The 27,806-nt window shown below is 52.5% G+C and overlaps 3 protein-coding genes across 7 annotated transcripts in view; 2 read left to right on the top strand and 1 right to left on the bottom strand.

Moving 5' to 3' along the window:
* The first annotated feature begins 384 nt into the window (after positions 1 to 384).
* Positions 385 to 9,020, top strand: EIF6 (eukaryotic translation initiation factor 6). 4 transcript variants are annotated; one of them, XM_007193229.2, is made up of 7 exons: positions 387 to 539; positions 798 to 916; positions 1,051 to 1,136; positions 2,657 to 2,832; positions 3,372 to 3,548; positions 3,736 to 3,917; positions 8,738 to 9,020. In XM_007193229.2, the coding sequence occupies exons 2-7, from the start codon at positions 810 to 812 to the stop codon at positions 8,745 to 8,747; spliced, it is 738 nt and encodes a 245-aa protein (XP_007193291.2). In that variant the 5' UTR covers positions 387 to 539; positions 798 to 809; the 3' UTR covers positions 8,748 to 9,020. The 4 variants fall into 4 exon arrangements, with proteins under 4 accessions (XP_057385051.1, XP_007193291.2, XP_007193292.2 ...); XM_007193230.2 differs by having other exon boundaries at positions 389 to 525; XM_007193231.2 differs by having other exon boundaries at positions 481 to 568.
* A 588-nt stretch (positions 9,021 to 9,608) lies between these two features.
* On the top strand, positions 9,609 to 10,870 carry MMP24OS (MMP24 opposite strand). 2 transcript variants are annotated; one of them, XR_009005395.1, is made up of 3 exons: positions 9,609 to 9,728; positions 9,813 to 10,427; positions 10,841 to 10,870. XR_009005395.1 is itself a non-coding variant. In XM_057529069.1 (2 exons), exon 2 carries the CDS (start codon positions 9,816 to 9,818, stop codon positions 10,080 to 10,082), a length of 267 nt encoding a protein of 88 aa, XP_057385052.1. In that variant the 5' UTR covers positions 9,609 to 9,728; positions 9,813 to 9,815; the 3' UTR covers positions 10,083 to 10,870. The 2 variants fall into 2 exon arrangements, 1 of the variants encoding a protein (XP_057385052.1); XM_057529069.1 differs by having other exon boundaries at positions 9,813 to 10,870.
* A 425-nt stretch (positions 10,871 to 11,295) lies between these two features.
* The window catches only part of MMP24 (matrix metallopeptidase 24), a 44,724-nt gene continuing 28,213 nt past the window's right edge, over positions 11,296 to 27,806 (bottom strand). Inside the window, exons 5-9 of the mRNA XM_057529067.1 lie at positions 21,912 to 22,073; positions 19,611 to 19,825; positions 17,079 to 17,217; positions 15,404 to 15,670; positions 11,296 to 13,468 (exon numbers count right to left, since the gene is read on the bottom strand). Of these exons, the coding sequence (XP_057385050.1) occupies positions 13,131 to 13,468; positions 15,404 to 15,670; positions 17,079 to 17,217; positions 19,611 to 19,825; positions 21,912 to 22,073 (1,121 nt within the window). The 3' untranslated portion in view covers positions 11,296 to 13,130. The remainder of the gene's footprint in view (positions 13,469 to 15,403; positions 15,671 to 17,078; positions 17,218 to 19,610; positions 19,826 to 21,911; positions 22,074 to 27,806) is intronic.

Below are 27,806 nucleotides of genomic sequence, written 5' to 3'. Positions count from 1 at the left end.
CTCCCCTGGGCTCCAGATCTGGCCTGGGCATCTGTCCCACACCTCACTGTCCCTCACCTCTCCCACACCTGCTCTTCCTCTTCAGGCTTTACTGCAAGGTATAACTCCATCTGGGACTTCCCTGACGGTCCAGTGGTTAAGACTTCCCGCTTCCAATGCAGGGGGCGAGGGTTCGATGCCTGGTGGGGGAACTAAGATATCACTCTATCATCAACCCATCTGCTGCGAGACATCCCTGGCTCCTCCATTCTGATGCCTCACATCCAACCAGCACAGGTCTGGGTCGATATTATCTCCTACAAAGCTCCTGACTGAATGAATAAATGAATGAATGCGAGCTTGCTGGAGGCGGGGCCAGGCGGGGTAGAGACCAGACCACTTGCAGCCATAGAGTCCGCCCAGAGGCTGGCGCTAGAGTGGTCGCATGCGTGGCAGCGTGCGTCGCGTTCTCTCGGAAGTCTCCCAGGGCGGAGGCGGAAACGGAAACCTACCGAGGGCCGAGGAGGCCTTTCGCCGCGTGCGGAGGTAGCGTTTACGTGGTGAGCGGTTGTGGCGGGACACCAGCAGGGTCAGCTCGGGGCGCCCTGGGTCGTGAGGGGTGGGGGCCGAAGGATTCGGGGCCGGCGTGTCGGGAGGGGCTAGGTGGGCGGGCCCCGAGGGCTGGGGGCCGAGAGGGGCGGGGTCGCGGCGGGGCCTGAGGCGCGGAGGCCGGGGGACCCGGACCCGGACCCAGGGTCGAAGCCCGGGCACCCTGTCCCGGGAGAGGATCCGCCGGCCCTGAGCTCCCTGTCCTGCAGCCCCTAGGCCTCATGGCGGTCCGAGCGTCGTTCGAGAACAACTGTGAGATCGGCTGCTTTGCTAAACTTACCAACACCTACTGCCTGGTGGCCATCGGAGGGTCGGAGAACTTCTATAGGTGCGGCGGGAGCCCCGGGCCCGCGGGCAGCGTGTGTGTGGGTGGCTGGGAGGGGTACTTGGGAGTCTGGGGCTCGGGCAGAGGGAGGGCTCAGGCCCCCCAGCCCCGTGACCACCGAGTCCTTGTCCCTACAGTGTGTTCGAGGGTGAGCTTGCTGATACCATCCCTGTGGTGCACGCCTCCATCGCCGGCTGCCGCATCATCGGGCGCATGTGTGTGGGTAAGCTAGTTGGAAGTCGCCGAGGGAGGAAATGGAGCCTCCCAGCGCCTTTAATTATACCCCTAGAAGGGACCCCGGGTGACCCAGGGATTCCCAGGCTTTCATCCATTATATCCAGGGACTACAGAATCTCTCAGGCCTGTGCTGGACCCTAAGTGTCAACAGATCAGGGAAAACCTCTGGCAAAGGCTTCTGGATCATTGTAATCACAGATAACATTAAGGGCTTTCACTTTTACCCTTGTTTCAGTCCTTGTTCACGAAGACCCTGGGAGGTCGGCATTATTGTCCTAATTTGACTGATGAGGAAGCTGAGACTCAAAGAACCCAAGTGACTCGCCCAGTTCCACAGCTGGTGTGAGGGAAGATTGGATTGTCATCTCTCCCCGGCCACTGACTCTGGGCAAATTGCTTCCACTTTCTGAGCGTCTATTTCTGCCTCTAAAAAATGACAAGCTAAGATTCTGGGGCATACTGTTCAGTTACCCATTTCAATCTTCAGTTCCCTTTACCATGTACCCCTATATCTCTCAGCACGGTTGACTCTGGCCATTTGTCCTTTCTTTGAGCTGGATCTGTCTGCCTTTACTGCCTCCCCTTCTTTCTAGTTTTGCTCAAATAGGAGTTTGTTCCTTTATTTTTAATCATAAGCCTGATGATCTTGGACTCTGAGTATTTTCTTATTCAGGCAGAACATTCTTATCCCTAACCATGACCTTTGGACTTGAAACTAGTTCTTATGTAACAAGGGAGAACTTAACCGGACCTTTGGTGGTTTTTTTTTTAATGATGGGAGAAACTCATAGTTGAGAAGTTCAGAGTTGTGTCCTTGCAGAGTTAGGCAGAGGTTTAGTCATTGTTGTCACAAGGTAGTTGTGGTTCATTCATGTTGCCGTGTACTGTTTTGTGTAAGTATACCACGGTGTATTCATTCATTCTGTTGATAGTGGGTATTTGGGTAGTTTTCAGTTTGGTCTGTTATGAGTATTGCTGCTATGTTTGTTAGTGAACAAATGTATGGATTTCTATTGTATATATAGTACCTAGGAGAGGAATGGCTGGGTATTCAATGTAGTAGATGATGCCACATACTTATCTGAAGTGGTTGTCCAGTTTATACTCCTATTGGTTGCTCCATATATCTTTGCCAACACTTGGTATTGACATTGTTTTAAAAAATTTCACCATTCTGGTAGGTATGGAGTGTTACTTCAGTTTCTTAAAATACAACTAATGCCCAAGAGCCCTTCCTGTTAGTCCTGGTTCCTCCTGGCTGATGATGGCGAATTGGGCAGGATGTGTTGGGACAAACTCCTAGGCCATCTCTGGCCTGCCCAGTGGGACTCCTGGTACCCCGGGTGTTGTATGGATCAGTGGTTTGGAGGACTGGGGTCTGGGTCTAAAGCTTTGCTGGGGAAGCTAATTGGGCTGGATTGTATCCCCAGCCCCCAGGGCTCAGCAGGCATCTTGTGTATTCATGGTCCATCCTTGTCCCACCTTCCCTAACTTGGGTCTCCCCAGGGAACAGGCATGGTCTCCTGGTGCCCAGCAACGCCACCGACCAGGAGCTGCAACACATTCGCAACTGCCTCCCAGACTCAGTGCAGATCCGGCGGGTGGAGGAGCGGCTATCAGCCCTGGGCAATGTCACCACCTGCAATGACTACGTGGCCTTAGTCCACCCAGACCTGGACAGGGTGAGGTGGCCCAGGAGTCACAGGATATTAGCCGAGTCAGTGGTTAGCCATCATTCTTGCCCATCAGACAGGAATTAGGGGTATCTCTTGTGGTTTCTCTTTATACCTGGGCTCCTGCAGTTCAGACACTGGTTGGAATAGTGAACAGAGGCCTTCCATGGTGTGATCAGTGTCCGAAAGAAGCTAGGGAGTGTATTAGTCCTTCAGAATCAGGGAGATTGACCCATCTGGTCTTGAAGCCAGGGCTAGGAGAGAAGATTGACAGGTGAACTCTTGCCTGTGGGTTAGAGGAAAGGAGGGTAATGTGGAGACCAGCCTCTGGCTCTTCAGGGCATGCATGGATATTAGGGGCTCCATAGCTGGTCTAGACTCTGCTCCAAGCTGTATTCCCTCCTTTTTCTGGGTGAAGCTTCCATATGCAGCTACATAGCAGAGGAATGAGCTTAGGGAATCATGCCCTGGGTGGGTCTGGGTGTGGAGGCCCTGGGTTCTTTGATCTGCTTGTTCTGGGGGCTGAGCACAGTACCTTTGGCTGACAGGAAACAGAAGAAATCCTGGCTGATGTGCTAAAGGTGGAAGTCTTCAGACAGACAGTAGCTGACCAGGTGCTGGTAGGAAGCTACTGTGTCTTCAGCAATCAGGGAGGGCTGGTGCATCCCAAGACTTCAGTTGAAGACCAGGATGAGCTGGCCTCTCTCCTTCAGGTCCCCCTTGTGGTAAGCAGTCTTGTTCTCTGAGCTCTGTCTCCTGCTGGAGCAGATCCCTTTGCCCAGTATTCGGGAATCTAGATTATTACCTGTCACAGTTTGGGTTTGGGCTGAGGGTCAGGGAGAAGGGTTTGGGGAGAGTCCTCATGACTTTGGCTGTTGGCGCCATGACCCACACTGAGCCGTCCCTTGGCAGGCGGGCACTGTGAACCGAGGCAGCGAGGTGGTCGCTGCTGGGATGGTAGTGAACGACTGGTGTGCCTTCTGTGGCCTGGACACAACCAGCACAGAGCTGTCAGTGGTGGAGAGTGTTTTCAAGCTGAATGAAGCCCAGCCTAGCACCATTGCTACCAACATGCGGGATTCCCTCATTGACAGGTATCTGGGCCTCTCTTCTTTTGAGGGGAGGGGAAGGGAGGGGAGGGAGATGCCACCTGTAATGGGAGCCACACTGTATTCATACTGGTAGGTTCTCCTTGCATGTGAGGCCACATCTGCGCACTGCTGAGCAGGCATAGGGTACAGTCCACAAGCATTGCCTGAGTATCTGCCCACTGCCGTCTTTGAAGACGCTGGCTCAGTGTATCCCTTCTGTAGTCTGTCTTATTTTATCACTGACCACATTCTTTTGCAGTTTGTATTTGCCTGTGTGTCAGTGTCCCCAGCCAGTAGCCTGAGACAGGAAAGAGCTTTTTAATTGAAGGAAGGAGGGAAGGCTTCTTTTAGGAACTGAGGAGACCCAGGTGCCTAAGGGACTCAGGGGTGTGGGGAATGCATCAGAATCGCCGTCATCTGGACTTTGTGGGTTTAAAACAAGAGTGGGTTCTTGGGCCCTAACCCTGGAAGGTTCTGGGGTGTTAGGCTCTAGAATCTCTTCCTTTGGAAGAGCAGCAGGTGCTGGATATTTAGTGTCCCCCCGCCCCGCCCCCCCATTTAGGATCCTTCTCAAGGCCCGCCATACCCAGCTAGCACAGGAGTCTTTTTTTTTTTCTTTTTTTTAACATCTTTATTGGAGTATAATTGCTTTACAATGGTGTGTTAGTTTCTGCTTTATAACAGAGTGAATCAGTTATACATATACACATGTTCCCATATGTCTTCCCTCTTGCGTCTCCCTCCCTCCCACCCTCCCAATCCCACCCCTCTAGGTAGTCACAAACCACCAAGCTGATCTCCCTGTGCTATGCAGCTGCTTCCCACTAGCTATCTGTTTTACGTTTGGTAGTGTATATATGTCCATGCCACTCTCTCACTTTGTCACAGCTTACCCTTCCCCCTCCCCATAACCTCAAGTCCATTCTCTAGTAGGTCTGCGTCTTTATTCCCATCTTGCCCCTAGGTTCTTCATGACCTTTTTTTTTTTCTTAGATTCCATATATATGTGTTAGCATACGGTATTTGTTTTTCTCTTTCTGACTTACTTCACTCTGTATGACAGACTCTAGGTCCATCCACCTCACTACAAATAACTCAATTTCGTTTCTTTGTATGGCTGAGTAATATTCCATTGTATATATGTGTCACATGTTCTTTATCCATTCATCTGTTGATGGACACTTAGGTTGCTTCCATGTCCTAGCTATTGTAAATAGAGCTGCAATGAACATTTCGGTACATGACTCTTTTTGAATTATGGTTTTCTCAGGGTGTATGCCCAGTAGTGGGATTGCTGGGTCATATGGTATTTCTATTTTTAGTTTTTTAAGGAACCTCCATACTGTTCTCCATAGTGGCTGTATCAATTTACATTCCCACCAACAGTGCAAGAGTGTTCCCTTTTCTCCACACCCTCTCCAGCATTTATTGTTTCTGGATTTTTTGATGATGGCCATTCTGACCGGTGTGAGATGATATCTCATTGTAGTTTTGATTTGCATTTCTCTAATGATTAATGATGTTGAGCATTCTTTCATGTGTTTGTTGGCAATCTGTATATCTTCTTTGGAGAAATGTCTATTTAGGTCTTCTGCCCATTTTTCGATTGGGTTGTTTGTTTTTTTGTTATTGAGCTGCATTAGCTGCTTGTAAATTTTGGAGATTAATCCTTTGTCAGTTGCTTCATTTGCAAATATTTTCTCCCATTCTGAGGGTTGTCTTTTGGTCTTGTTTATGGTTTCCTTTGCTGTGCAAAAGCTTTTAAGTTTCATTAGGTCTCGTTTGTTTATTTTTGTTTTTATTTCCATTTCTCTAGAAGGTGGGTCAAAAAGGATCTTGCTGTGATTTATGTCATAGAGTGTTCTGCCTATGTTTTCCTCTAAGAGTTTTGATAGTGTCTGGGCTTACATTTAGGTCTTTAATCCATTTTGAGTTTATTTTTGTGTATGGTGTTAGGGAGTGTTCTAATTTCATACTTTTACATGTAGCTGTCCAGTTTTCCCAGCACCACTTATTGAAGAGGCTGTCTTGTCTTGCCTCCTTTATCAAAGATAAGGTGACCATATGTGTGTGGGTTTATCTCTGGGCTTTCTGTCCTGTTCCATTGATCTATATTTCTGTTTTTGTGCCAGTACCGTACTGTCTTGAGCACAGGAGTCTTTATGAGGATAGAAACCCCAAAGTAGAGCAAGTGTCCAGTAGCAGACTCCCTGCTTACCAGGGGCAGAATTTCCCTTCATTTTCCCTCCTTCATTCATTCAATTGCTTGGTGTTCATTGAACCCTATGGACAAGACTCCATGTGGGATAGTCAGGCAACTTAGTGCTACATCCTGCCTCTGAGAGGGACTTAGATTGTAGCAGGGGAGAGAACATGTAGTGGCCATATATAACTTAGCTACCTTCAAAGAAGAAGTAAAAGGTGCCTTTTGTGGTTTTGGAAGCTCCTGTGATACACTTTCTGGAATCCAGGAAGGCTTTGGGGAGAACAGATCATTTAGTCTGGGCTTCAGGGAATGAGTAGGTAATTGAATATGCGAAGATAGGGTGGGGATGCCCCACTTTAGACAGAACCAGGGATGGGGAAGTGTGCAAGGTGTGAAGGGGAAAGGTTTTATTCCCAGTGTTGAGAACTCTGAATACCCATGTCGAGAAGTTTTGACTGTAGGTGTTTTGACCTTTGGTTTATGTTCGGATACTTGTTAACGTAGATTCTTGCCATCATCCCTCAGATACTGATACCCTCAGTTTGGCGTGGGACCCAACCATGTGTGGTTGTTTTAATAATCTTTCCTGGGTGATTCTGATGAGGGCAGTTTGGAGACCACACTGACACACTCTGCTGTCAGCACTGGAGAGCAGTTGAAAGGGTCTGAACAGGAAAGTAGTACCAGTGGTTTTGTTATTTGTTCAACAACTTTTTTTTGAGCACCTACTATGTGCCAGACAGTAGTGATGGGGTGATGAATAAAATATACCCTTCCTCCCCTTTTGGAACATTGAACCTCATAAAGAAAACAGTACTTCCACAATTAACCATTTAATTAAAGAACAAAACAAAAAAAACTTAGCAACCTAAGAACAGAAAGAAATTTCTGTAACCTGATAATTGTTACCTACTAAACTACAGCAAATGTTGTATTTAATGGTGAAACTTCAGAAACTGCCAGGCAGAACTGCCTACAGTCAGCAGCCCTGGTCAGCATTGCAGTTAGTTCAAATAAAGAAATGGGTGTTGGATTCCCCCCTCCATCTCCCTACTGGTAACCACTAGTTTGTTCTCTATATCTGTGAGTCTGCATCTGTCTTGTTATATACATTCATTTGTTTAATTTTTTAGATTCCACATATAAGTGATAACATAGGAGTGTTTGTCTTTCTCTGTCTGACTTATTTCACTAAGCATGATACTCTCTAGGTCCATCCACATTGTTGCAAATGGTAGAATTTCAATTTTTGTATAGCTGAGTAATATTCCATTGTGTGTGGTGTGTGTGTGTACGTTACACATCTCCTTTATCCATTTGTCTGTTGGGCACTTGGGTTGCTTCCATGTCTTCCATGCACTGGGGTGCATGTATCTTTTTGAATTAGTGTTTTTGTTTTCTTTATATATATATACAGCGGTGAAATTGCTGGATCATATGTTAGTTCTATTTTTAGTTGTTTGAGGAACCTCCATACTGTTTTCCATAGTGGATGCACCAATTTACATCCCACCAACAGTGTAGGACTTTAAAGGGAATTCCCTGACTTTAAAGGGAATGTTTCAGACCTTTCACCTTTAAACTATGTATCAGACTAAAATTCTAATATTATTTTGAGGGTTTTTTGTTGTTGTTGCTGTCATTTTGTTTTGTTTTTAACAAAAGAGTATTGAATTTCTTCAAATCTCTTTTCTGCATATATTGAAATGACCAAATTGTTTTTCTACTTGCATCTTGTAATGCAATAAATTACATTAATAGAAAAAAAAAAGGGTGTTGGGAAAGAAGAGACAAAACTCATTAGCCTCCTTTCGTTTTGAACCTGTTGAGTTTGAGGTGCCCATGAGACCTTACAAGGAAGGTGTCAGGTAGGGGATTAGAAATATGTACTTCAACTTCCCCAAAGTTCTTTCATTTCTTCTATTTAAGATATTATGAGGAAAAGCCAATCCTAGGAAAACTAAGATAGAATCCAACTTTTTTAGTACTTTAAAGAGAGAAATAAAAACTTCAGATAACAAAAAAAAGCAAACAAAAAAACCCAAAAAGAAATATGTACTTAAGGGAATTCCCTGGCAGTCCAGTGGTTAGGACTTGGTGCTTTCACTGCCAGGGGCCTGGGTTCAGTCCCTGTTCGGGGAGCTAAAATTCTGCAAGCTGCGAGGCGCGGCCGAAGAAAAGAAATACGTACTTCACTTTTATAATCATGAACGTGATTATCACCTCCAGGAAGAATGTTCTGGCCCTGCCACTAGAGGATTTGGGGCCTGGACGTGTCCCTTCCCCTCTCTGAGCCACCTTGTTTGTTCCCTTGTCTAATGTCTGTTGGGCTTGACCTGTGAGGCTCTGATTTATGATCAATAACGATTTGAATAAGTTATTGAGTTCACCCACCCAAGTGGAGGAGTTACTTTTAGTTTTAGTTTTTAAGCACTGAGAGTGCTAGACTGGATTTGTGACTCGTGGGAGCAGTGGAATCTGGAAGGGGCTGTGTGTGGCCCTTCGGGGCTGAGCTGGAACAGAGGTCCTGGGGTAAGGGTGGAGGCAAGCACCTTGAGAATGGAGGGTGAGCTGTGCTCTGTGAAGCACCTACTGACAATGCTCCTTCTCTCTCTAGCCTCACCTGAGTCACCTTCCATACTCTTCCATGGGCTCCTGGCTCTGGACTTTGGCTCCGTCTCCACACCCCACCCAGTCTGTCCTGGATGCTGGCAGGGCAGTGGCAGAGAGCTCACCTGGACTCAGTGGCTGGATGCCCAGCCCTTCTTCACCTGTGCCCATCTCCTGAATCTACAGTTACTGCAAAAATCTGCCACATCATGCTGGCCGGCAGGTCCTATGGCTTCTGGCTGAGAGCTGTGTTGTCTGTGCCAACCCATTAAAGGGCAGCTTCTTCCGGCCATTCTGAATGTGTTATTTGGGGACCTCCGCCTGCACTCAGCCCCCCACCATTGTTGCAGGGGGGAGGTGGGGTAGGATGCACACACACCCCTTAGTTCTACAGTCTCCCACTCCTCTCCCCCCATCACCAGATGGGCGGTTTCATCCCAGGACAAGAGGAAGCAGCACTCTCCACTGTACTTCTCCCATTTTCCACACAACTTCAGCCTCATACTTTTGGCTTCAAAGATGAGAGTCTGTTTCAACTCTCCCCTAGGCTAGTGTGAGGATCCTGAAGGGCTCTGGGCACCTGGCTACAGGGCAGTCTTGTCCTCTTTGACCCAGGGTGGATGGAGGTTTGCTGGCCTGGCTGTTAGGTGCCCAGGACCGCCTCAGACCAGTCTCGGTAGGCCCTTTTCTTTAGGGCCTTGGGTGGGTGCGGAGCCGGGCTGGAGAGGCATGGGTAGCTGGGGCGGCCCCAGGCGTCTCCGAGCTGCTCGCGGGGCGGGGCCCCGGGACTTCGGGGCGGGTTTGGCCGGTTGCTGGTGGGTGGGGTCGGGTTGGCTGGGCCCCGCCCCTGTGCCCTGAAACCTTCATCACTGGCGGTCGGAGGGCGGGGTTCGTGCGCCGTGGCGTCACGACGCCAGTCCTTCCAGACGGCGCTGCGCAGGCGAGCCGGGAGAGGAGGCTGGCGCTGGGATTCTGATCGGCGGCTCGGGCGGTGCGAGGTGAGGGTCGGTTCGGGCCGGGCCGGGCCGGGGCGGGGGTGGCGTGCGGCCCGTCCCGTACCTGACGGGCCTCTCGTCCTGCAGAACATGGGAGCTCAGCTGAGCGGTGACCAGGGCGCCGCGCAGCCGGCGCAGCCGGCGCAGCCCCAGCCCCAGCCCCAGCCCCAGCCCCAGCCCCAACCTCAGCCCCAACCTCAGCCCCAACCCCAGACCCAACCCCAGATCCAACCCCAGACCTACCCCCAACCCCAGCCCGCGGCGCCCGAGGGCCCTGGGCGGCCCTGGCCAGAGCCCGGCCCTTGGGGGCCGCTGGACGACGTGCGCTTCCTTATCGTCTGCACCTCCTGGTACTGACTCGTCGCTCTCCGCACTTACCTCCCGCCGCCTCCTGTCATCCCGTCAGCCTCTCCTGCTCGAGTCCTGGTCCTTGTCGTCTCTCCCCACCTTCCGCCACCCCGGAGACGCGCGGAGAGTCGGGGAGCTCGCTGGGGACTGGAAGGAAGCCTCCTCCGCAGCCTCGCCTTGGGGCACCGTCTTGCCTCTGGCCCCTCCCGCTACCCCAGATTCGTTGGCTTCTCAGCCTGCACCCAGACAAGCGCAGACCTTCGTGTTCATCCCCACCCCACAGTTTCTCCAGCCGTCTGGGTGCTGGGGCAGCCTTCCCTCTCACTGGCTTCCAGAACCAGGCCAGGGCTCTTGGTAAGAAGACCCTAAGGCTGCTGGCCTAATCTCACCTCATTTGTCCCTGTTGCCAAGAACTGGGCTCTTGCTTTTGTCCTTGGTCATGGCACCATGTGCCTTGACTTCAGAGAAGACCTTGCCACAGTGAACCTGCCCATACCTCTCCTGGGAGGGGTTGCTCCGCCATCCTGGGTGCCACCCTGGCATTATCTGGCTGTTTTCCTGAGACCCCAGTAACAGAGGGCCTCCAGGGCCAGCCTTTTGGAGAGAGGGGGCATCTGATTTTTGGGCTGGCAGATGAGATGCATGGGGCAGCTCCCAGACACCCCAAAGCACCCTGTCTCCCAGAAACTTCTTAAGGCCACCCAGAACCTGATCCTTGTTCCCACATCCCAGGGAAATGACACACTCTGTATTTTTGTTTTATTTAGAAATGATTTAAAAAACATTATACAAAGGCTGATCAGTTTAAAATGTGACTGACACTGAAATGCTGTGATGTTCCCCAGACTGAGGGGAAGCTGGGCTCTGGGGCCCCCAGTGCTTTGCCCCTCTGTCTGCCCTGTCCTGGGATGATGGACAAACGGATGACCACAAGGCAGGAGAATCCATGATTGGAAGCCTCCAGGCTGAGCCCTCTCTGGGCCTGGCCCTGCATCCCTCACATCTGCAGCCTGGGCTGCCTGCCTCCATCTCCTGCTCTTTCTCAGCTGACCTCGGTAGTACCAGGAGCCAGTGGGAGCCTGGGGGGCCTAGAGCTTTCAAGAAGTGAGAGCACCAACCTGAGGAGTGGAGAGGGACCCGGAAGGGGAGAAGGGAGGCCAAGAAAAGATGGATAAAAGAGACACTTCTGATCTCATCTTGGACCCTAGAGGGGTCTAGCAAGCCCACTGGATGGCCTGGGCAAGTAACAGCCTCTCTGTGCTTCATTTGAGGGCACAGTGAGAGTTATCCTTGGCCTCCCAGGGACTGCATGAGTTACATGTGAGCGGACAGGGGTGAGCTAATAAAGTGCTTTGCAAAGTATAAAACACTGTACAAACCTATGAATCACTAATATCTCTGCAGTTGTTCCCCACCCGTCCCAGGGAGCCCGCCCTTGGCCAAAATGAGAAAAAAACAGAAGGTTGATGACAGGGAACACAGTGGACCCATATAGGTGTCTCTGGGATGAGAGATTTTGCTCAAGACAGCTCCCAGAGTCCCTGTCTGCTACAGGTTAAGCAGACTCAAAGCCCAGAGGCCACGGGGTGGGGGCAAGGCCCATGCAGGCTCAGAGGCCCTGCCAGCACCCTGAAGACTGACACCTCTGCTCCGATTTGGCAGGGAGCCAGTGGAGATAGTTGAACCCATTGGTCTTGCCTCCAGCTCCTTAGTGACAAGCAGGGCTGCCTCTTACTGGGTTGGAGCGAGGCAGGCCGAGCCCTAGGAATTCCTGCCAGAGACAGTGAGGGGCGGGCCCCTAGGCTGGGGGTTGTTACCAGTTGTGGCTGCCCTTTTCCGAAGAGCAATGCAGGGTGATGGGCCCAGAGAGCTGGGTTAGCAGGGGCCAAGCTTATGGTATAAACACTGCTTCTGGGCTGAGAGATTGAATTGGTCTCAGGGTAGCTAGGGGTGTGGGCTCTGAGCACTTCAGAAGGCTGCCCTGGGCCCCTTACTCCAAGGCTGTGAGAATGTTGGCCTGGAGCTGTTTCCGTCTCACCTCACTAGTCAGGCTGAGCCCTCAGGCCACAAGCGACAGGCTGGAGCAGGGCCAGGGACTTGGGGGATGGGGAGAGGAACGGGGGAGTGGAGGACAGCTACAAACTCAGATCAGCCTCCAGAGATGGGGTCAGCTCCTGCTCCAGCCCTTTAGCCTCATTAGCAGGGCCCGGCTCCTGGCGTGTCTGGGCACTAGAGTGGCCTTAACAGCACCTTGGTCCTTATCGCTGGGGGGAGGGCTGGCCTCATCACCAAGACAGTCACCTCTAATTCACCTAAAGCCTCAAGCAGCCTTTGCAGAATGGGACTTTAAACAATAGTGACAGGACATTGAAATATTCACGACATGACAGCTGGGTCCTTGTCAGACCCAGCTGGGCCACAGCCCTGCCTGCAGCATGTGACCCTAAATCCTGGGTCTCAGAGGAGACCCTGACGTGTGGAGCAGGTTTCCTGAGGAATCTGCTGTTGCCAGCAGAGGAAACCCAGGCTTGTTGCCCACTGTGTCGGCAGCAGGGGTCCTGTAGCCTTGGAGGACAGTGGGGTAGGGGTGGGGGGACATCTGACCAGCAGGTGTTGGCAATGGGGGACCAGGACTGGTGGCATCTCCCAGATGGGGCTGAGAGCGCTAGTGCTGGCTTCCCACAGAAGGTGCTGGGTCCAGCCAAGTACAGATGGTGCTGTGGTACCTCATGGACGCCACAGGGTGCAGTGACCATGGGCCTCCTCCTGGCATGGTCCCTGCCTCCTGATGGGGCCTGGCCTATTCCCTTGAGTAGGGAGCAGTTTACCCAGGACAGAAGGCTGGCAGCTGGGTGCCAGACACCCATCCTGGTGCACAGCTGCCATCACTCCCTGCCCCATGCTCAGCCTAGGCCAATGCACCACCACTTCAGCTACATGACCCCTGGCCTAGGGCCGTGCTGGCCCCGGTGGGCAGTTGCCAGAGCTGCCCTTCAGACCCTGGTGAGGAAGGGCCTGGCTGGCCAGACCGAGTGGACAGAGAGGGCTCTGGGCTGCTCACACCCACTCCTGGACTGGCCGCTTATAGTAGGTGACAGGCTGAGGGCCTGCCTTGTTCTTGAACTGGAAGATGGTGTAGACCAGCACCAGGATGCAGAGGGACAGGATGCAGGGGATGACCACGGCCACTGCATTCACAGAGCCTGGCACGTCGTTGATGGTCACCATGATGTCCACATCGTCCTGGGGCAGCCGCCGCTCCTTGCGCCTCTCCACCTCCTTCTGGTTGCAACCCATCCAGTCACGCAGGATGTTGCGCGGGTAGCCTGGCTCCACACTTAGTTTCTGGTTGTCGAATTTCCAGTAGTCCCGGCCCTTGTAGAAGTAGGTGTAATCTGCAGAAACACGGCCCATCATCACCATCCCAGACACTTCCCTTCACCTGTTCTGCGCCAGCGTGAGCGGGCCCAGGGTGCTGTGGCAGCGTGGAGGAGGGGCGCCTCTCCCACCTGGGAGGAGCCCAAGAGGAGCTCTGAAAGGCAGGTGGGCACATGACGTGGTGGGGGCGTGTTGGAACTCTTGGAGGTAGGCCTGCGGCGCACACCCTACAAGTGGTGTGGCTGGTCGAGGATGACCCGCCCAGCTGCAGAGAGGCACCTGGGACCTGGAGCAGCCCACCCTGCCATCTCAAAGGTGCTGGGAAGCCACTGAGGGGCTGGAAGTAGCATTGGTAAGCTCATTTTGTGCTTCCCAGACAGGACTCTTCTCAGCCCTGGGTCTCAGCTCTGCTATAGTGTGCCCATAGCCTCCCCCCTCCCCCGTGTGAGTCAGATCAAGCCCCCAACGTAAGGCTTGGACGGCACTGTCTCCATAGCTCTAGGGCTGAGCCAGCTCCTGCCTGAGCCAAGGGAGGCAGGGAGCAAGATTTCTCCTGTTGACGGAGGGCACCACCTCTTCGCAGTTATCATGGACTTTTTTTGGCTTGGCACACGTGACTGTGCAACACAGATTGCAGGGTCGCTGGGACCCTGCTGGGGGAGGGGCTGGAAGGAAAAGAGGCAGCAGGGCTTGGCAACCACCACTAGGCTCCCTGCAGCAGCCTTATCGCCCCGCCAGTCCACAGACACAGAGCAACTCATGCTCTCCTATTGGCCGGCTCCCCACCTTGGCTGGGATTTTCATTGGCTAAAGTTCTTGATGTCACCTGCCTCTGAGGCTCCCCAGAAAGTGAGACCATGTGTGTAAAGCATCAGGTACACAGGAGAGCCACCAAATAGCAGCTCTGCCCCTGTGGCTGCTGGCTTTCTTACCGGTGATGTCTCCTTGGAGAGCTCTTCCTGACGACCCTCTCTCACATGGCCCTCCGCCTAGATGCTCTCTCACAAATGCTTTCCCTTATTGCATTTGTTGCCACTTTGTTTGTTTTTTGCCTCTAGACTGGGAGCCAGGGATGCAAGGCAAGTCTTGTTCCAAGCTCCATCCCCAGCCCTCCCACACAACCTGGCTCTCAGCAATTATTGTGGAGTGAATGAATGACACCTGTCATTCCATAAAAACTAAAACACCCCAACAAGATAATAATGATGATAACAGCTAAAACTTACATGGCATGGGCCAAGTGCTCTACATAATTTATCTTACTTAGTCCTCACAAAGCCCTATGAGGTAGGTACCATTATTATCCCCATTTTATAGATGAAGAAACTGAGGAAACTTAAGTGATTTGCACAAACTCCTAGTAAGTAGTGGAGGTGGGATATGAAATCAGCCAGGCTGGCTCCAGGGTCTGTGCTTTTGACCAGATGAGTGGAGATGGAACAAATATCCATGGATAGCCCCTCTGCACCTGGCAAGTCCCAGCCCCTCTTCTTGAGAAGCTTCTAGTCCGGAGGGGGGAGAGGCTGTGAGTCAGCCTGGCCTCCAGGAGGAGCTTAGGAAATGTCTCATAATTAGAAAATGCTGCTCTCTTTAAGCCCTGTGAAAAAGCACCTTTGAACCACCACATCCATCATTTCAGATCTGATAACTTGAGGGACTCCTAGAGTACACCTGAGGACCACTGTTTGAGAAGTGCTATCTGAGGGAATGAAGTCAGTCTATGAAAACATCTCTCAATTGTGAATGATCCCTACAGATGAGAAATTGTGACTTGGCCGCTGGTAAGAGAGGATTAATTTACTGGGTGAACATGGGTCGATATGAGGCAGTTGTCTTTGCCACCAGGCGGTGTTTCTCAAACCTGGATACCCTGAGAGTATGCCCGTGGGCCCCGGTGAGACCCACGTGAAATCAGATCCCTCCTCACAAAACCCGGCCGGGTTCTTACGTACATCCTTCCTTGCTGATGAAGGCCCCTTGGGGAGCCTGGGGGATGCCCTTCCACACGGTGATGGGCTTGGGATAGCCAGGGTCTGTGGCCCGCCGCTCCTCGCTGTAGCGCCAGTACCGCTCGCCTTTGAAAAAGTAGGTCTTGCCCACAGGTTCCCAGCGCAGAGCTGTGTCAATGCCTTCTCGGGGCAGACAGCTGCCCAGCTCCCCCAGGCTGTGGGGGTACCCAGGCTCCACCGTCACCTCCTTAAACACCCAGTACTTGTCACCTGTGGCCAAGAGGAACCCAGGATTAGCCTTCCCCGGTCATTCGTGCTGGAGGTTGTGGATAGAGCCACTTGCCCATCATCCACTGGGGCTGAAGTCAGTCATGGAGCCAGTGTCAGGGGGAGACAGCCCTGGTCCTGCTTGATCCCTGTGGCGGAGGAGGCTGAGGCCCCTTGGCCCAGGCAGAGCTTAGGGGACAAGAAGCCAGAATCCAGTCTCAGATCCTGGGCAACTCGCCCCACGCTGCCCAGGCTCCGTGCCCCACCCTCTTTTCCTTTCATGTGACTTGCTCCTTTTTCCTTTCCAGGTGACCTCAGCCTCTCATGGCTTCACACACACACTAGTACTCCCCCCACCTTCTACCAGTGACACCCAACTCTGAGGCTGCCACTCTCCCAGTGAACCTGGGCACCAGGCCCAGGACCCTGATTGCCCACCATCCTCTGGGCATTTCTAGGTCGGCTTCCGGAGGTCCTCCTCTCCACCCCAGGGGCTCCCTCCTTCACCACCTGTCTGCCTCCCAGGGTCCCCAAGAAGGTGGCATCACCCTCTCTTTCCTTCTCCTCTCAGCACTTAGCCTCTCACAAGGCCTTGTCAACCGCCTAGCCTCACTGCTCCTCCCTGGTACAGGCCTTACAGACATCGCTCTCCTCAACTCCAGCAGCCGTCTCAGAAACGGCCTCCTGCCTCTGCCTGGATTGCCGCCTGCCCTCTGGCTCTCTGCTGCTCAGAGACAAACAGTGAACTTCCAGCATTGCCCTGATGGATTAAGACCACCGTCTGGCTGGGCAGCCAGGGCTCCTCAGGACTCTCCCCTAAACTACCTTTCCAGGCCACTTCTCACACCTCTCTGGGGGGCTCCGTGGCTGTCCGGTGGGTCTTCTAAAGCCCTCTGAACTACTCCTTTGCCCATGCTGTTCCTTCCCCTTGGAATGCTTTTCTCGCTCCTCACTATCTGAATCTTACTCTTCTGAGGCCTGGCCCAAGTCGAGATAATCGAAGTGAAACAACCTAGCACAGGGAGGGCCTGCCATACACCTGGTTCTCCCTCCTCCCCTGGCCTCTCCAGCATGCGTGACCTCCCCCCTCCAGGCTCTTATAGAACTCACAGGGTGGCTTTCCATGGAGCACTGGATGGTCTTCAGTTGTCTGCACCACCCTCTACTTTGTGGGGGTGAGGCTTGTCACCCCACCAACTTTGGCACATACAGACCCTCAACAATCACTCCTTGACTTAATTTCCCTGCCTGCAGGGATCGTCCTGTCAGATGGCAGTGTTTCTGTTAGGGCCAGAAGGACCCTTGCAGCTCATCTGCCTCCCACCCTGCCTCTTCCAGTTTACAGGTGGAAAAAGGGGGTCCCGAGAAGGGCAGGAAAGCGTGCCAGGTCCTTCTGCACAGGCCACGTTACCTTTGAAGAAGACAAATCTTCCATCAGCCCTTTCATAGGCTGCATCTATGCGGGCGGGCAGGCCTTTCCAGAACTGCTCGATCTGCATGGGGTAGCCCTCCTGTACCCGGTTATTGCGCAGGCGCCAGAACCAGCGATCCTGGGGGTTAAGGCAAGGAAAGAAAGAGGCATAGCCTTTGAACCCAGTGATCTCAGCCCTGGGGCTCAGGCCCCAACAACCCAACACGTTCCCCTGGGCCCAGCCTTGCAACCCTCCCTGAAGTCTGTCCATTTACTGCTTCTATCTTTCAAAGCCCAATGAGGAAGATAAAATGCCCATCAACTCTCTTCACTTAAGGCTCCTGATGGCTCTTGCTGCCCAAGGGGCCATGAGACAGAGCCAGCAGACAGGCCTGGTGGGCAGAGGAGGCGTGGGGTAGCTGGAAGGGATGATGCAAGGCCTGGGATGACCACATGAGGGCAGCGGAGAGTCACCGACGTCAGCGGGCCCCTCCGCAGGCTGCTGGGAAGCAGGGGTTGGTCACTGAGTCTGGGCAGAGTGCCCTCCTCACGGCTGGCTCCAGCCAGCAGGGTAAGGTCTGTGGGAAGCAAGCCGTGGAAATTCCCCCAAGCCCCGGGTGTGAATTCAGTTTCCTCCTCTTACAGTTGCATGACCTGGGGTTCAGTACTTAAAGAGCCTCACCTGCAAAGGGGGTAATAGGGGTCAGATGAGAGATTATAGGTGAAGTGCCTAGAACAGTACAGGACACATAGTCAACGTTAAGTAAATGGCAGCTCAATAGGCCAAGAATGTGAAAAAAGCCCTCCTCCTCAAATTGGTGCCTGGTCCCACTGCAGCCCTGGTTGGTAGGCAGTCTGGGCGAGGCCTGTAACCTCCTAGGACCTCGGTTTTCTTATGCGTGAATGGGAATGATAAAACCCAGACTTGCTTAGGAACCGTTCAGTTGGAGGATCCAAGGGTGCAGAAGAATGAACATGATACATAAAAATGGTACAGGGGCTTCCCTGGTGGCGCAGTGGTTAAGAATCCACCTGCCAATGCAGGGAACACGGGTTCAAGCCCTGGTCCGGGAAGATTCCACATGACGCGGAGCAACTAAGCCTGTGCGTCACAACTACTGAGGCTACGCTCTAGAGCCCACGAGCCACAACTACTGAGCCCGCATGCCACAACTAGTGAAGCCCGTGCGCCTAGAGCCCGTGCTCCGCAACAAGAGAAGCCACCACAATGAGAAGCCCATGCACCACAACGAAGAGTAGCCCCTGCTCGCCGCAACTAGAGAAAGCCCGTGCGCAGCAACGAAGACCCAATGCAGCCAAAAAAAAAAAAAAAAAAAGGTACAAAAGCTAGAAGTTTTTTTTTTTTTAAGGTGTTTTACGAAGTACTTTCACATCCAGGTTTTTAAACCTTATTTTGACTTTCGCAATTCCTGTTTAAGTAGATCTGAGATACACAGAGTCTTAAGGAAGGCCGAGTGACTCTCCTTGAGCCACGCAGTGAGAGAAGGACTGGGGCTGACCCCTGTCGCCTGATTCTTGGTCAGAGCTCAAAGCTTGCTGGGGAGAATTCCACAAGGTGAGTGGGGCAGCTCTCCGCAACCAGCCAGTGTGACAGAGACACGCTGTCAGCGGACGGCCTCTTGTGCTGGTGGCCAGGAGGCAGTGTGGTGAGCAGGCAGTTTTCAACTGTCAACCTCTCTGGGGATGGCCTAGCTCCAGAGAGCTCCCCCAAGGTCATGCCCCCCCTCATCCATTGACTGAATAAAGTTCCAGCCATTTGGGGCCCAACACGGGACAACTCTGACGGGCCATTCTAGCTCCAGAACTCGCTGTGGGCGTGGCCGGGTCTGCAGTGGGTCTAGTTGCTGCTTATCTTCTCCTGCCCCATTGTGCTTCCCTCCCCTCCTTCCCACAGATGTGGATCCCAAAGGTGCTCCATAGTCAAAATCCTGCATCCCAAACACTGTCCCAGAGCCTGCTTCCCTGAGAACCCAACTGCAACACGCTGAGCAGGCTGCCACCCTGCAGCCCATGGCTAAAGGGACAGGAACAGGCAAGGGGACAGGACGGAGCCTGGCCAGCTTCCTGTCAAGCGCTCCTCTGGACCAGCCCTGGCAGGATCCGGAGGCAGATGCAGCCCCTGCTGTGCCAGCCCCTACTCCAAGCCAACATCTTCACAGCCATGACTCCTTTGATCTGCACACACCCTTCGTTAGAGAAATGACTCTCCCAGCTCTCAGATGGAGAAACTGAGGTCCAGACGAGGGAGGTGACTTGCTCAGAGTCACAGACCAGAGGCCGGTCTCCAGCACTTTTCCCCCAGCGTTAACCCTTGGGAAGGGGCAGGGTCACCACTTCCCCTCTCCCTCTTGGAAACAAGTCCATTCACCCAGCAGCACCAGGAAGAGACCCCATGGCCTGGCCGCTGGGCTAGCTCCCCTCCAGGCCCCACAGCAGGCCTAATCCCAGAGCAGCAGCTCTCTCCCGCCCCGTGGTGGGGGAAGGAGTGGGAGGGCAGCACCGAGGTCCTACCTTAAACACAAACATCTCGCCCCGGAAGAGGGCCACCGTGTTGAAGTTGCCGTCACAGATGTTGGGTTTGGCGCCCGGTGTGGCTGGCCGGTCCCCCAGGGGCGGCCGAGGGGGCCTGGGCTGGCGCTCATGCTTCCTCTCAGACGGTGAGTGGATCCTGCGGACGGGGAGTGTGGGGAGGGGCCTTGTGGGCTCCAGGGGCTCCGCGGGGGGTCCTGGAGAGAGGGGCTGCGTCTTAGAGAAGGGCCAGGCATGCCCTGCCCCCCGCTGCCATTGCCTCATCATCACCTGGGCAACTCTGAGACAAGCCTGTCACACTCCAGCCTCCTGTCCCCCCTCTCCCATTGTTTACTCCCCCAGTCTTTGAGAAAATCCATGAAAAGAGCCATTAGATGGGAACTCCCATCTTTCCACCCCCAAATCTGGTATCTTCTCTTTCTTCTCTCCTGTTACGAGAGAGGACATGTCCCTTCTTAGGCTCAGTGTCCCCTACCCTCTCTGTCTGCTCCCCCCATTCTTTATCCTGCTCCAGTATGGCCTCTGCCTCATCACCCAATGAAACTGCTGTCAAGATCACTAATGACCTCCCTGTTGCCAAATCCAACATGACTTGACCCAAACTTTGATGTCCATATGATTCATTCAGGGATCTTGATAAAATGCAGATTGTGACTCAGAGGGTCTGGGGTGGGGCCTTAGATTCTGTGTTTCTTCAGGCTCTCAGGTGATGCCAAAGTTACTGGTCTGAGGCCCACACTTTGAGTAGCAAGATCATACACACACTTTCCTTAAAACACTCTTCTCTCTTTTCCAGAACCTGCACTCTCTTGGTTTTCCTCCTACCTCGTGTACTGTTCCTTCTCAGCCTGCTTTGCTGGCAGCCTTTCCTCATCCACCTGGCTCTAAAGGTCGGCATGCCCCTGGGTCCTCTCCTCTCCCCTCCCCTCCCCTTCTCTCTCTCTCTCTCTCTTTCTGTCTGTCTGTCTGTCTCTCTCTATTTAGGTCCCTAGGTCAGTGCTTCTCAACTTGGGCTGCATATTAGGATCACCTGGGGAACTTTTAAAACCCCTGATGTTCAGAAGTCACCCCAGACCAATTAAAACCAAATTTCTGGGGGTGAAGCCTGGGTATCAGTATTTTTTTAAATTGAAATCCCAAGGTGATTCCAATGGACTGCCAAGTTGAGAATCACTACCCGAAGTGATCTCTTCCAGGTTCATGGCTTTAAAGACCTCTGTTCAAGCCGTCCCATAGAACGTTCTGTGATTACATAAATGTTCTATATATCTGCACTGTCCAATACAGAAGCCTCTAGCCATGTGTGGCTATCGAGCACTTGAAATGAGCGACTAGTTATTAGTGCGGCAGAAGAACTGAAATTTTAATTTTATTTAATTCTAATTCATATAAATTTAAATAGCCACGTGTGGCTAGTGGCTACCGTATTGAACACCAAAGATCCCAGGTCAATATTCCAGCCCAGATCTCTGAGCTACAGAGGTCAATCTATTGCTCCACAATTACAAAAGCCAGAAACCTCACCCCTGTGTCTAATCTATCAGCAAATAGGGTCCATTTTATTTTCAAAATACCTCCTAGTCCCCACCACCTATCCAGTCCTCTGCTGCCTCACCTGTGGAGATCCTGCCCATCCTCCAGGCTTTGGCTGGGGCGACCTCCTCTGTGAGGTCCTCAGAGCCTCCAGAGGGAGCCCTCCTCCCGTACTCCACAGCCTGGGGGCTGTAGGGGCCGTGCCATGTGGACATGCGTTTGCCGTAATAAACTGGTCTTCCCGTCTCAACCGACTTGACAAGAACAAGAACTTCCCACACCGGTGTGAACAGAGAATGGGGTGGCCTGGTAGCAGGCCCCTCAAATCTTAGCAAGATATCAGCCTAGTTTGTCTTTTTTTCTTGTTTAAGAAAAAAGCTCTGGTAATAATACTTATCCTCTTGTATCACCGTTGCTTGGGCAGATGGGTGAGTCTCCTGGCTAGAGGTGGGACCCCTTGAGAGGGAACCACAGGAGGTGAGAGGGAGGTGTGTGGAGGGGGGGAGGCGGGTAGAGTAGGGGGAGTGGGCGGCTTTCTGTTCACTTTTGTCCCTCCCAGTTGCAGCTCAGACCCTCCCCTAGGCTTCCCAAGTGTGCAGGGAAGGAGGGGGGTGGGGGAGGGGCCTTGCAGACAGCAGTCAGAGACCCAGGTCCCCAGCCTCCCCACACCCCCCCGCCCCCGCCCCGACAGGCAGGCAGTCATGGCCCAGCCCAAGGAAGGAACGGTGGCCCTGCTCCCCTGCCACACACCGTAGATCTTCTGGATGCCCTGGAGATCATCCTGAGGCAGCTTGAAGTTGTGTGTTTCCATGTACTGGTAGAAGGGCGCCATGATGGCGCTGGGGTCGTTGGAGTGCTCCAGTCCCAGCGCGTGGCCCAGCTCATGCACAGCCACCAGGAAGAGGTCATTCCCTGTGGAGGGGGAGATGGGGAGGTGCCCAGGGCGCCCACTCAGGTGTCAGTCAGTCAGTCAATCCATGACTTCAGCAAACGCCTAGCATAAGCTTTGTGCCAAGGCCCTGTCCCGGACACTGGGACATACACACCCCTGCCTTCCAGAACTCTCCATATAGTGGTGGATAGGGACAGAGAAATAAAATAAGTGAAATTAGTGTTCCAGGTGCTTCTACAGCTGTCTGTAAGGGTCGAGTGAGGATTCCGAGGAGGAAGGAGTCATTTACGCTTGAAGGAAGATGTTCAGGGAAAGCGTCATGAAGGTGAAGCTTAAGGTGAGTCTAGGAAGATAAGAAGTTAGTCAGCAGAATGGATTCAGTGGGAAGGAGAGGAAGAGGGGCGGGGGTGGCATTTCTGGCTGAGAAAATGCTATGAACAACGTCCAGGGACAAGCAGTTTCATTCCACTTGGCTCCGGAGCAAAGCAGGAGGGGAGGGCCGGAGGGAGATGAGGTCAGCCAGGCTGGCAAGCAGGGCTTGTGATGCCATGCAAAGGAATTTGGATTGGCTTCTTGGCCAGTGGGGGGTTTAAGCAGGTTGGTGTCGGGGAGGGGGGCGGTGGTGACATGATGAAATCACTCTGGCTGCAGTTGGAGGAAGGATTAGAGGGTGATGAGACCAGAGGCAGGGGGATCAGTGGGGCCGGTCTGGAAGCCAGTATGAGGGTCCCGGTGAGAGATGAAAAGAGCCTGAGCCAAGGCAGAGGGGGTGCGACGGGCAGAGGGGAGTCCTGGGGGCGGCAGGCTGGCGGTCATCTTCAGAGACCCAGGGGCAGGCGGAGCCTTGGTCGTGCAGCAGCTCTCAGTCCTGAAAGGACTGAACTATGGCCAAGATCAACGCAGGGATTCGAATGCGAGTGAAAACAAAAGGTCCAGGTACTAAAAGTGGGATACGGGATCCCGAGGGTGAAGCTGAGGCAGCAACACGGCAGAGTGGTCGTGAGCCTGGGCCCCTGAATGGGACAGGTCTCGTTCATTTCCAGCTCTACCCCAGTGAGCTTTGTGAATTCGGTCAGGTCTACCCCCTGAGCCCCAATTTCCTTATTTGTACAACTCAGAGGTCATACCTACTTCAGAGGGTTGTGTGAGGACTGGATAGGATGAGATGTGTAGAGGGCATGAGGCTGCATGGCAGCTGCTGTCACCATGCATAAGACAGCAGCTTGGTCCCTGGAACAAGCCCATTGACCAGAAAGGAAGCACAAGGCCCTTGGGGTCCCAGCAACCAGATCCTCTTAAAGCCAGCTCCCTTGAACTTCTGGGTCAGGCCTGGGACAGCAAGGCCTGACTTTGGGGGGGATTAAGCAGCCCTGGCTTTGGGAAAGAAATGCAACGGGCAGGGAGTTGAGCAGGCCGTCGAATCAACAGTCCTGACTCATATTATGTCCAGTTATAGACTCCTGCTTGCCTCGACCTCTGGCATTTGAATGTCCCTTGAGCCCTGCCTCTGTTGCCCAGCCCTAAGGCATGTCACAGTCCAGTCCTGCCACCTTGAAGTGCAGGGGAGGCTGCCAAGAGCCCAGGAGGTGGTCAGGAGCCCTAGTGCTCACTCTGGCCCCAGTGGCACTGGCCAAGCTGCCCTACCCCAGCCCGGCTGAGGGCCCCACGAGGGTCAGATGAGGCTGGGGATTGTGTCTGGCCTTCCTGGCTAAGGTCTCGGGAAGAGAAAAGAGCCCAATGGGGCGGACTCAGTCACACGCATGCATGCCTGCTGCTCTGCGGACACCACCAGTACCTTCAGCGAAGGGTGGATGGGCAAGATCAGGGGAAGTTTGGCCAAGAGCCTGGGGCTGGCCTTCTGCTGGGGCAGGGCAAGCTGGCATGAGGAGGCCAGGCTTCCCCCAGTTCCTTCCTCAGGTCCTGGCCCCTCTGGCAGCAGGGAAGGGTGAGCTCATCTCTGAGCTCCATCCCAAACAAAGGTGGCTGCTAGCGCCAATGGAAGGCAGCCCTGCTTCCTGGGGTCCGGTCCTGGCTCTGCTCCTGGCCCGTTCTGTGACCCGGGACAAGCTGTTTGGGCCTCTGTCTCCTGACTAGGCTCTTCCTCAGGGAGCATCCACAGGGATATCAGCTGAGAACCAGGGAGCAGGGCTCTGGGCACCTGGCTAGACTCTAAACCTTTGTACTCAGCCTGTGTCTATTACTCTGTTAGCCTCTGTGCTGGGTCTCTGCAGAGAACAGGAGTAAGCCCTTGAAGGAAAGGGGTCTGTGGGTTTGTTCCAGGGACCAAAAGGCAGAGGAGAGCTGGGGAGCTGGCATCCTACTGCACAGAATCCCGAGAGACCTGTTAAGTGGGGGCTGCTCTGGGGAGATGGAAGGAGAGTGGGGAGGGGCAGGAGAACTCCAGAAAAAGCAGAAGGATGGAGAAGACCCACATGCTTAATGGGCAGGAGGCTGGTAAGGGCTTCACCACCCAACAGGGTGAAAGGCAGAGAAGCAGAGTGGTCAGAAGTGCAGTCCCTGGGGGTCTGACTGCCGTGACTCCCGGTTCTGCCATGTCCTAGCAGTGTGACATTTTAAATCTCTTCCTGTGTAAAACAAAGGATTAATGGTACCTTCATCATAAGAATGGGGTGAAGATTAATGAGGCAAGGTACAGAAAGCACTCACACCACCTCCAGGCACAGAACTATCACCGCTAATTAGCAAGGTCACGTTAAGCTATGTATGAAGGACCAGCATCCTCAACAGGGAGAGTTCCCTTGAGCTGGGAGCTCAAGTCCTTGGGCTTCCTAGCAAGCACCCAACAGTCTACTTGGCTACTCCAGTGTATCTTGTCTCTGCTTCATTTCCTTCTCTTGGGACCTCCATCTTTGGTGAGTCCCATCTCATTGACTCCTGAAACCCTCCCAAAGGTTACATTTCCTTTTGCCTCTATTCTTTTGCCAATGCTGTCCCCTCTACCTGGAATAACCTTACTCCTTCAAAGTTCAGCTGAATGCCACATCCTCCAGGGAGCCTTCCTTCATTTCCCTAACCAGCAATGACTGCTTCCTCCTATACACTCTCCCAGCAGTGTATCTGTACCATCTTTATGGCCCTGACCACTTTCCACCCTACATCATAGCCAGGAGCACACACTCTCTTCTGCCCCAGGACTATGAGCTCCTTGAGGGAAAGCTCTGTGCTGGACAGGCCAGGATGGAAGAGTGCCAAATGTTCAGTATTTTTCCAGGTGTTGTCTTTGGACCATCTGCAGCAGAACCAACTGGGGTGATTGTTAAAAATTCAGAGTCCTGGGTTTGAGACAGCTAATGTCTTCTCTGGATGAGAGTCAGGACTTTGCTCTGGAAAACCAACCATGAACTATCCAGACGCAGTTCATAACCCCAGCAATAGACCGCTAGGAACCGGAATGCAGCCATTGCCCTAGGATGGTTTTTGGAAGGACAGCAAAGGAACCGAGATTGATTGAGCACCTATATATTATCTCGTTTAATTTCCACATAAACCCAGCGAGGGCGTGATGCAGCCTCCTGGGAATTTTTGTTTGTTGGCTTTCTTCTCTATTCTTCTGCCGCTTACTGTGTGAACGTCTTAACCACTCAGAACTTTCCTTTCCTCACCACCCTGCTCAGTCTAGCTCCCAGGGTGGGGAGGAATCACTGTAGTAACTGCAGAAGGACTGTCCCCTGTGAAGGGCTGGTCCCCATGACTCTTCTCGTCTTGTTACCTTCCCCAGGGCTGGGCTCCCTCCCCAGCAGAGCTTAGTGAATTCTGCTGACTTCACTGCTTGACCCATTGGAAAGGGATGAGGACACAGGGTGCCTGGGAGACTCCCCGAAATCAGCTTAAAGGTGTGGTGGGCCAGATCGCCCTTCACGCAGACTCCAAAGTGGTGGAGAATCAGAATCCCCTTTACATTCTAGTGGTTCTCCAGGAGAGCCTTTTCAACACACAGGTGGAGGGGATTCTGATTCAGGAGTTTGCGGTTAGGGCTCAGGCAACCTTTTTAAAATAAAGTCCCCCGTGGGAATCTTACAGTGGTTGGGTCAGGCTGACACACCTGAAGCAACCGCTCAACCTTCACGTCACTAAGAGTGGGACAGCCTGTGTCACATGTGCTTCCTAACGTGATGCAACAGGGGGGACCATCACCAACTGGGAAGCATTGTCTCCATAAAAGTCAATCCAGTCAGGCCTGTAGATCTATTCAGGCTATATGGGGAAGAGAGACATGGTAAAAGTGAACCTAAGTCAGACAGAGAAAGACAAATATCATGTGATATTGCTTATATGTGGAATCTAAAAAAAAAGGGTACAAATGAACTTATCTGCAAAACAGACATAGTTATAGATGTAGAAAATAAACTTACGGTTACCATGGGGTAAGGAGGGGCGAGGGATAAATTGGAAGATTGGGATCGACATATACACACTGCTATCTATAAAATAGATAAGTAATTTCTTCAACAAATGCAGGGAGAAAAGAGAAGCAAGGTGACTGCTGTAAATGAAAAGGGACTTAAGAGACGAATGATGTGTGGATGCCCTTTGGATCCTGATACAAGCAAACAACCGTTAAAGACATTTTTGAGGTAATTTGGGAAAATGAACACAAACTGGGTATTGGATTTTAAGAAATTATTGTTAATTTTGTCGGGTTGGTCATGATTTTGTGGTTGTGTTAAAGATAATCTGTTAGAGGTATGTACTAGAGTATTTAGAGGTGAGACCTGAGATTTTCCTTAAAATACATCACCAAAAAGTACAGGAGGTTGGGGAGGGTAGATGAAACAGCACTGACGTAGTAATGTTGATAACTGCTGAAGCAGGGTGATGGGTGCCTGGGGGGGTTCACATTATCATTCTCCCTACTTGGTAAGTTTAAAATTTTCCGTAATGGAAATTTAGAATAGAGAAGAAAGCTAATAAACAAAAATTCCCTCGAGGCTGCGCTCACGCCCTCGCTGAGTTTATGTGGAAATTAAACGAGATAACATATAGGTGCTCAATCAATCTTGGTTCCTTTCCTCTCCTTCCAAAGGCCGTCCTAGGGCAATGGCTGCCTTCCGGTTCCTAGTGGTCTATTGCTGGAGTTATGAGCTGCATCTGGATAGTTCATGCTTGGTTTTCCAGAGCAAAGTCCTGACTCTCGTCCAAAGAAGACATTAGCTATCTTGGAATTTCTATCCGAATTCTTGGTCATTCGTCAGGATGGGGTGGGACAGATGAGAGGGTGCCGGGGTGGTGCCCATGCACAGGTCCCAGCTCCTTCCCACACACACCACCAGAAGTTCTCAGGATTTTGAGACTGGTCCAAGGTCTCCACCAGCAAGGAGCAGGTGTGGGAAGTGCACACCCAGAGCTGGGAAGGGCAGGGTAGAGGAGGAATGTCCTTAATAATTCATGTATCTCTATCAGGGCTATGACTGTGATCAGCTAACAGCGCCTCGCACATAACAGTGGCTCAAAAATGTTAGTTCTCCTCTCGTCACACTTTATCAGTTAGCACAGACCACCGTTGGTTGACACTGATCCAAGAATAAGAACAAGATAAAGAATAGGTGTTCAGAAAGCCAGGAAACACATCCAAGACATAAGGGAAAGGACTCCTGGGCTGAGGAAATGGAGCTGGATAGGAAAGAGGACCAAAGAAGAGGGTGGGGGACAAAGAGAAATGTAGCAGTTTCATAACTTTGCCTAGGCTGAGCCTTGGCCACATCACCTCCTGAACCACCCTTTGACAGACAGGC

Source organism: Balaenoptera acutorostrata, chromosome 15 (assembly GCF_949987535.1).
Source record: "Balaenoptera acutorostrata chromosome 15, mBalAcu1.1, whole genome shotgun sequence".
NCBI classification, from domain to species: Eukaryota; Metazoa; Chordata; class Mammalia; order Artiodactyla; family Balaenopteridae; genus Balaenoptera; species Balaenoptera acutorostrata.
This window is presented reverse-complemented; position numbering and strand designations above follow the sequence as displayed.

Bases quoted from the DNA above. Each gene is read 5' to 3' on its own strand.
- EIF6 (XM_007193229.2), top strand. From the start codon at position 810: ATGGCGGTCCGAGCGTCGTTCGAGAACAACTGTGAGATCGGCTGCTTT. The intron at 917-1,050 runs GTGCGGCGGGAG...TTGTCCCTACAG, and splicing joins GGGTCGGAGAACTTCTATAG to TGTGTTCGAGGGTGAGCTTG. The intron at 2,833-3,371 runs GTGAGGTGGCCC...TTTGGCTGACAG, and splicing joins TCCACCCAGACCTGGACAGG to GAAACAGAAGAAATCCTGGC.
- MMP24OS (XM_057529069.1), top strand. From the start codon at position 9,816: ATGGGAGCTCAGCTGAGCGGTGACCAGGGCGCCGCGCAGCCGGCGCAG.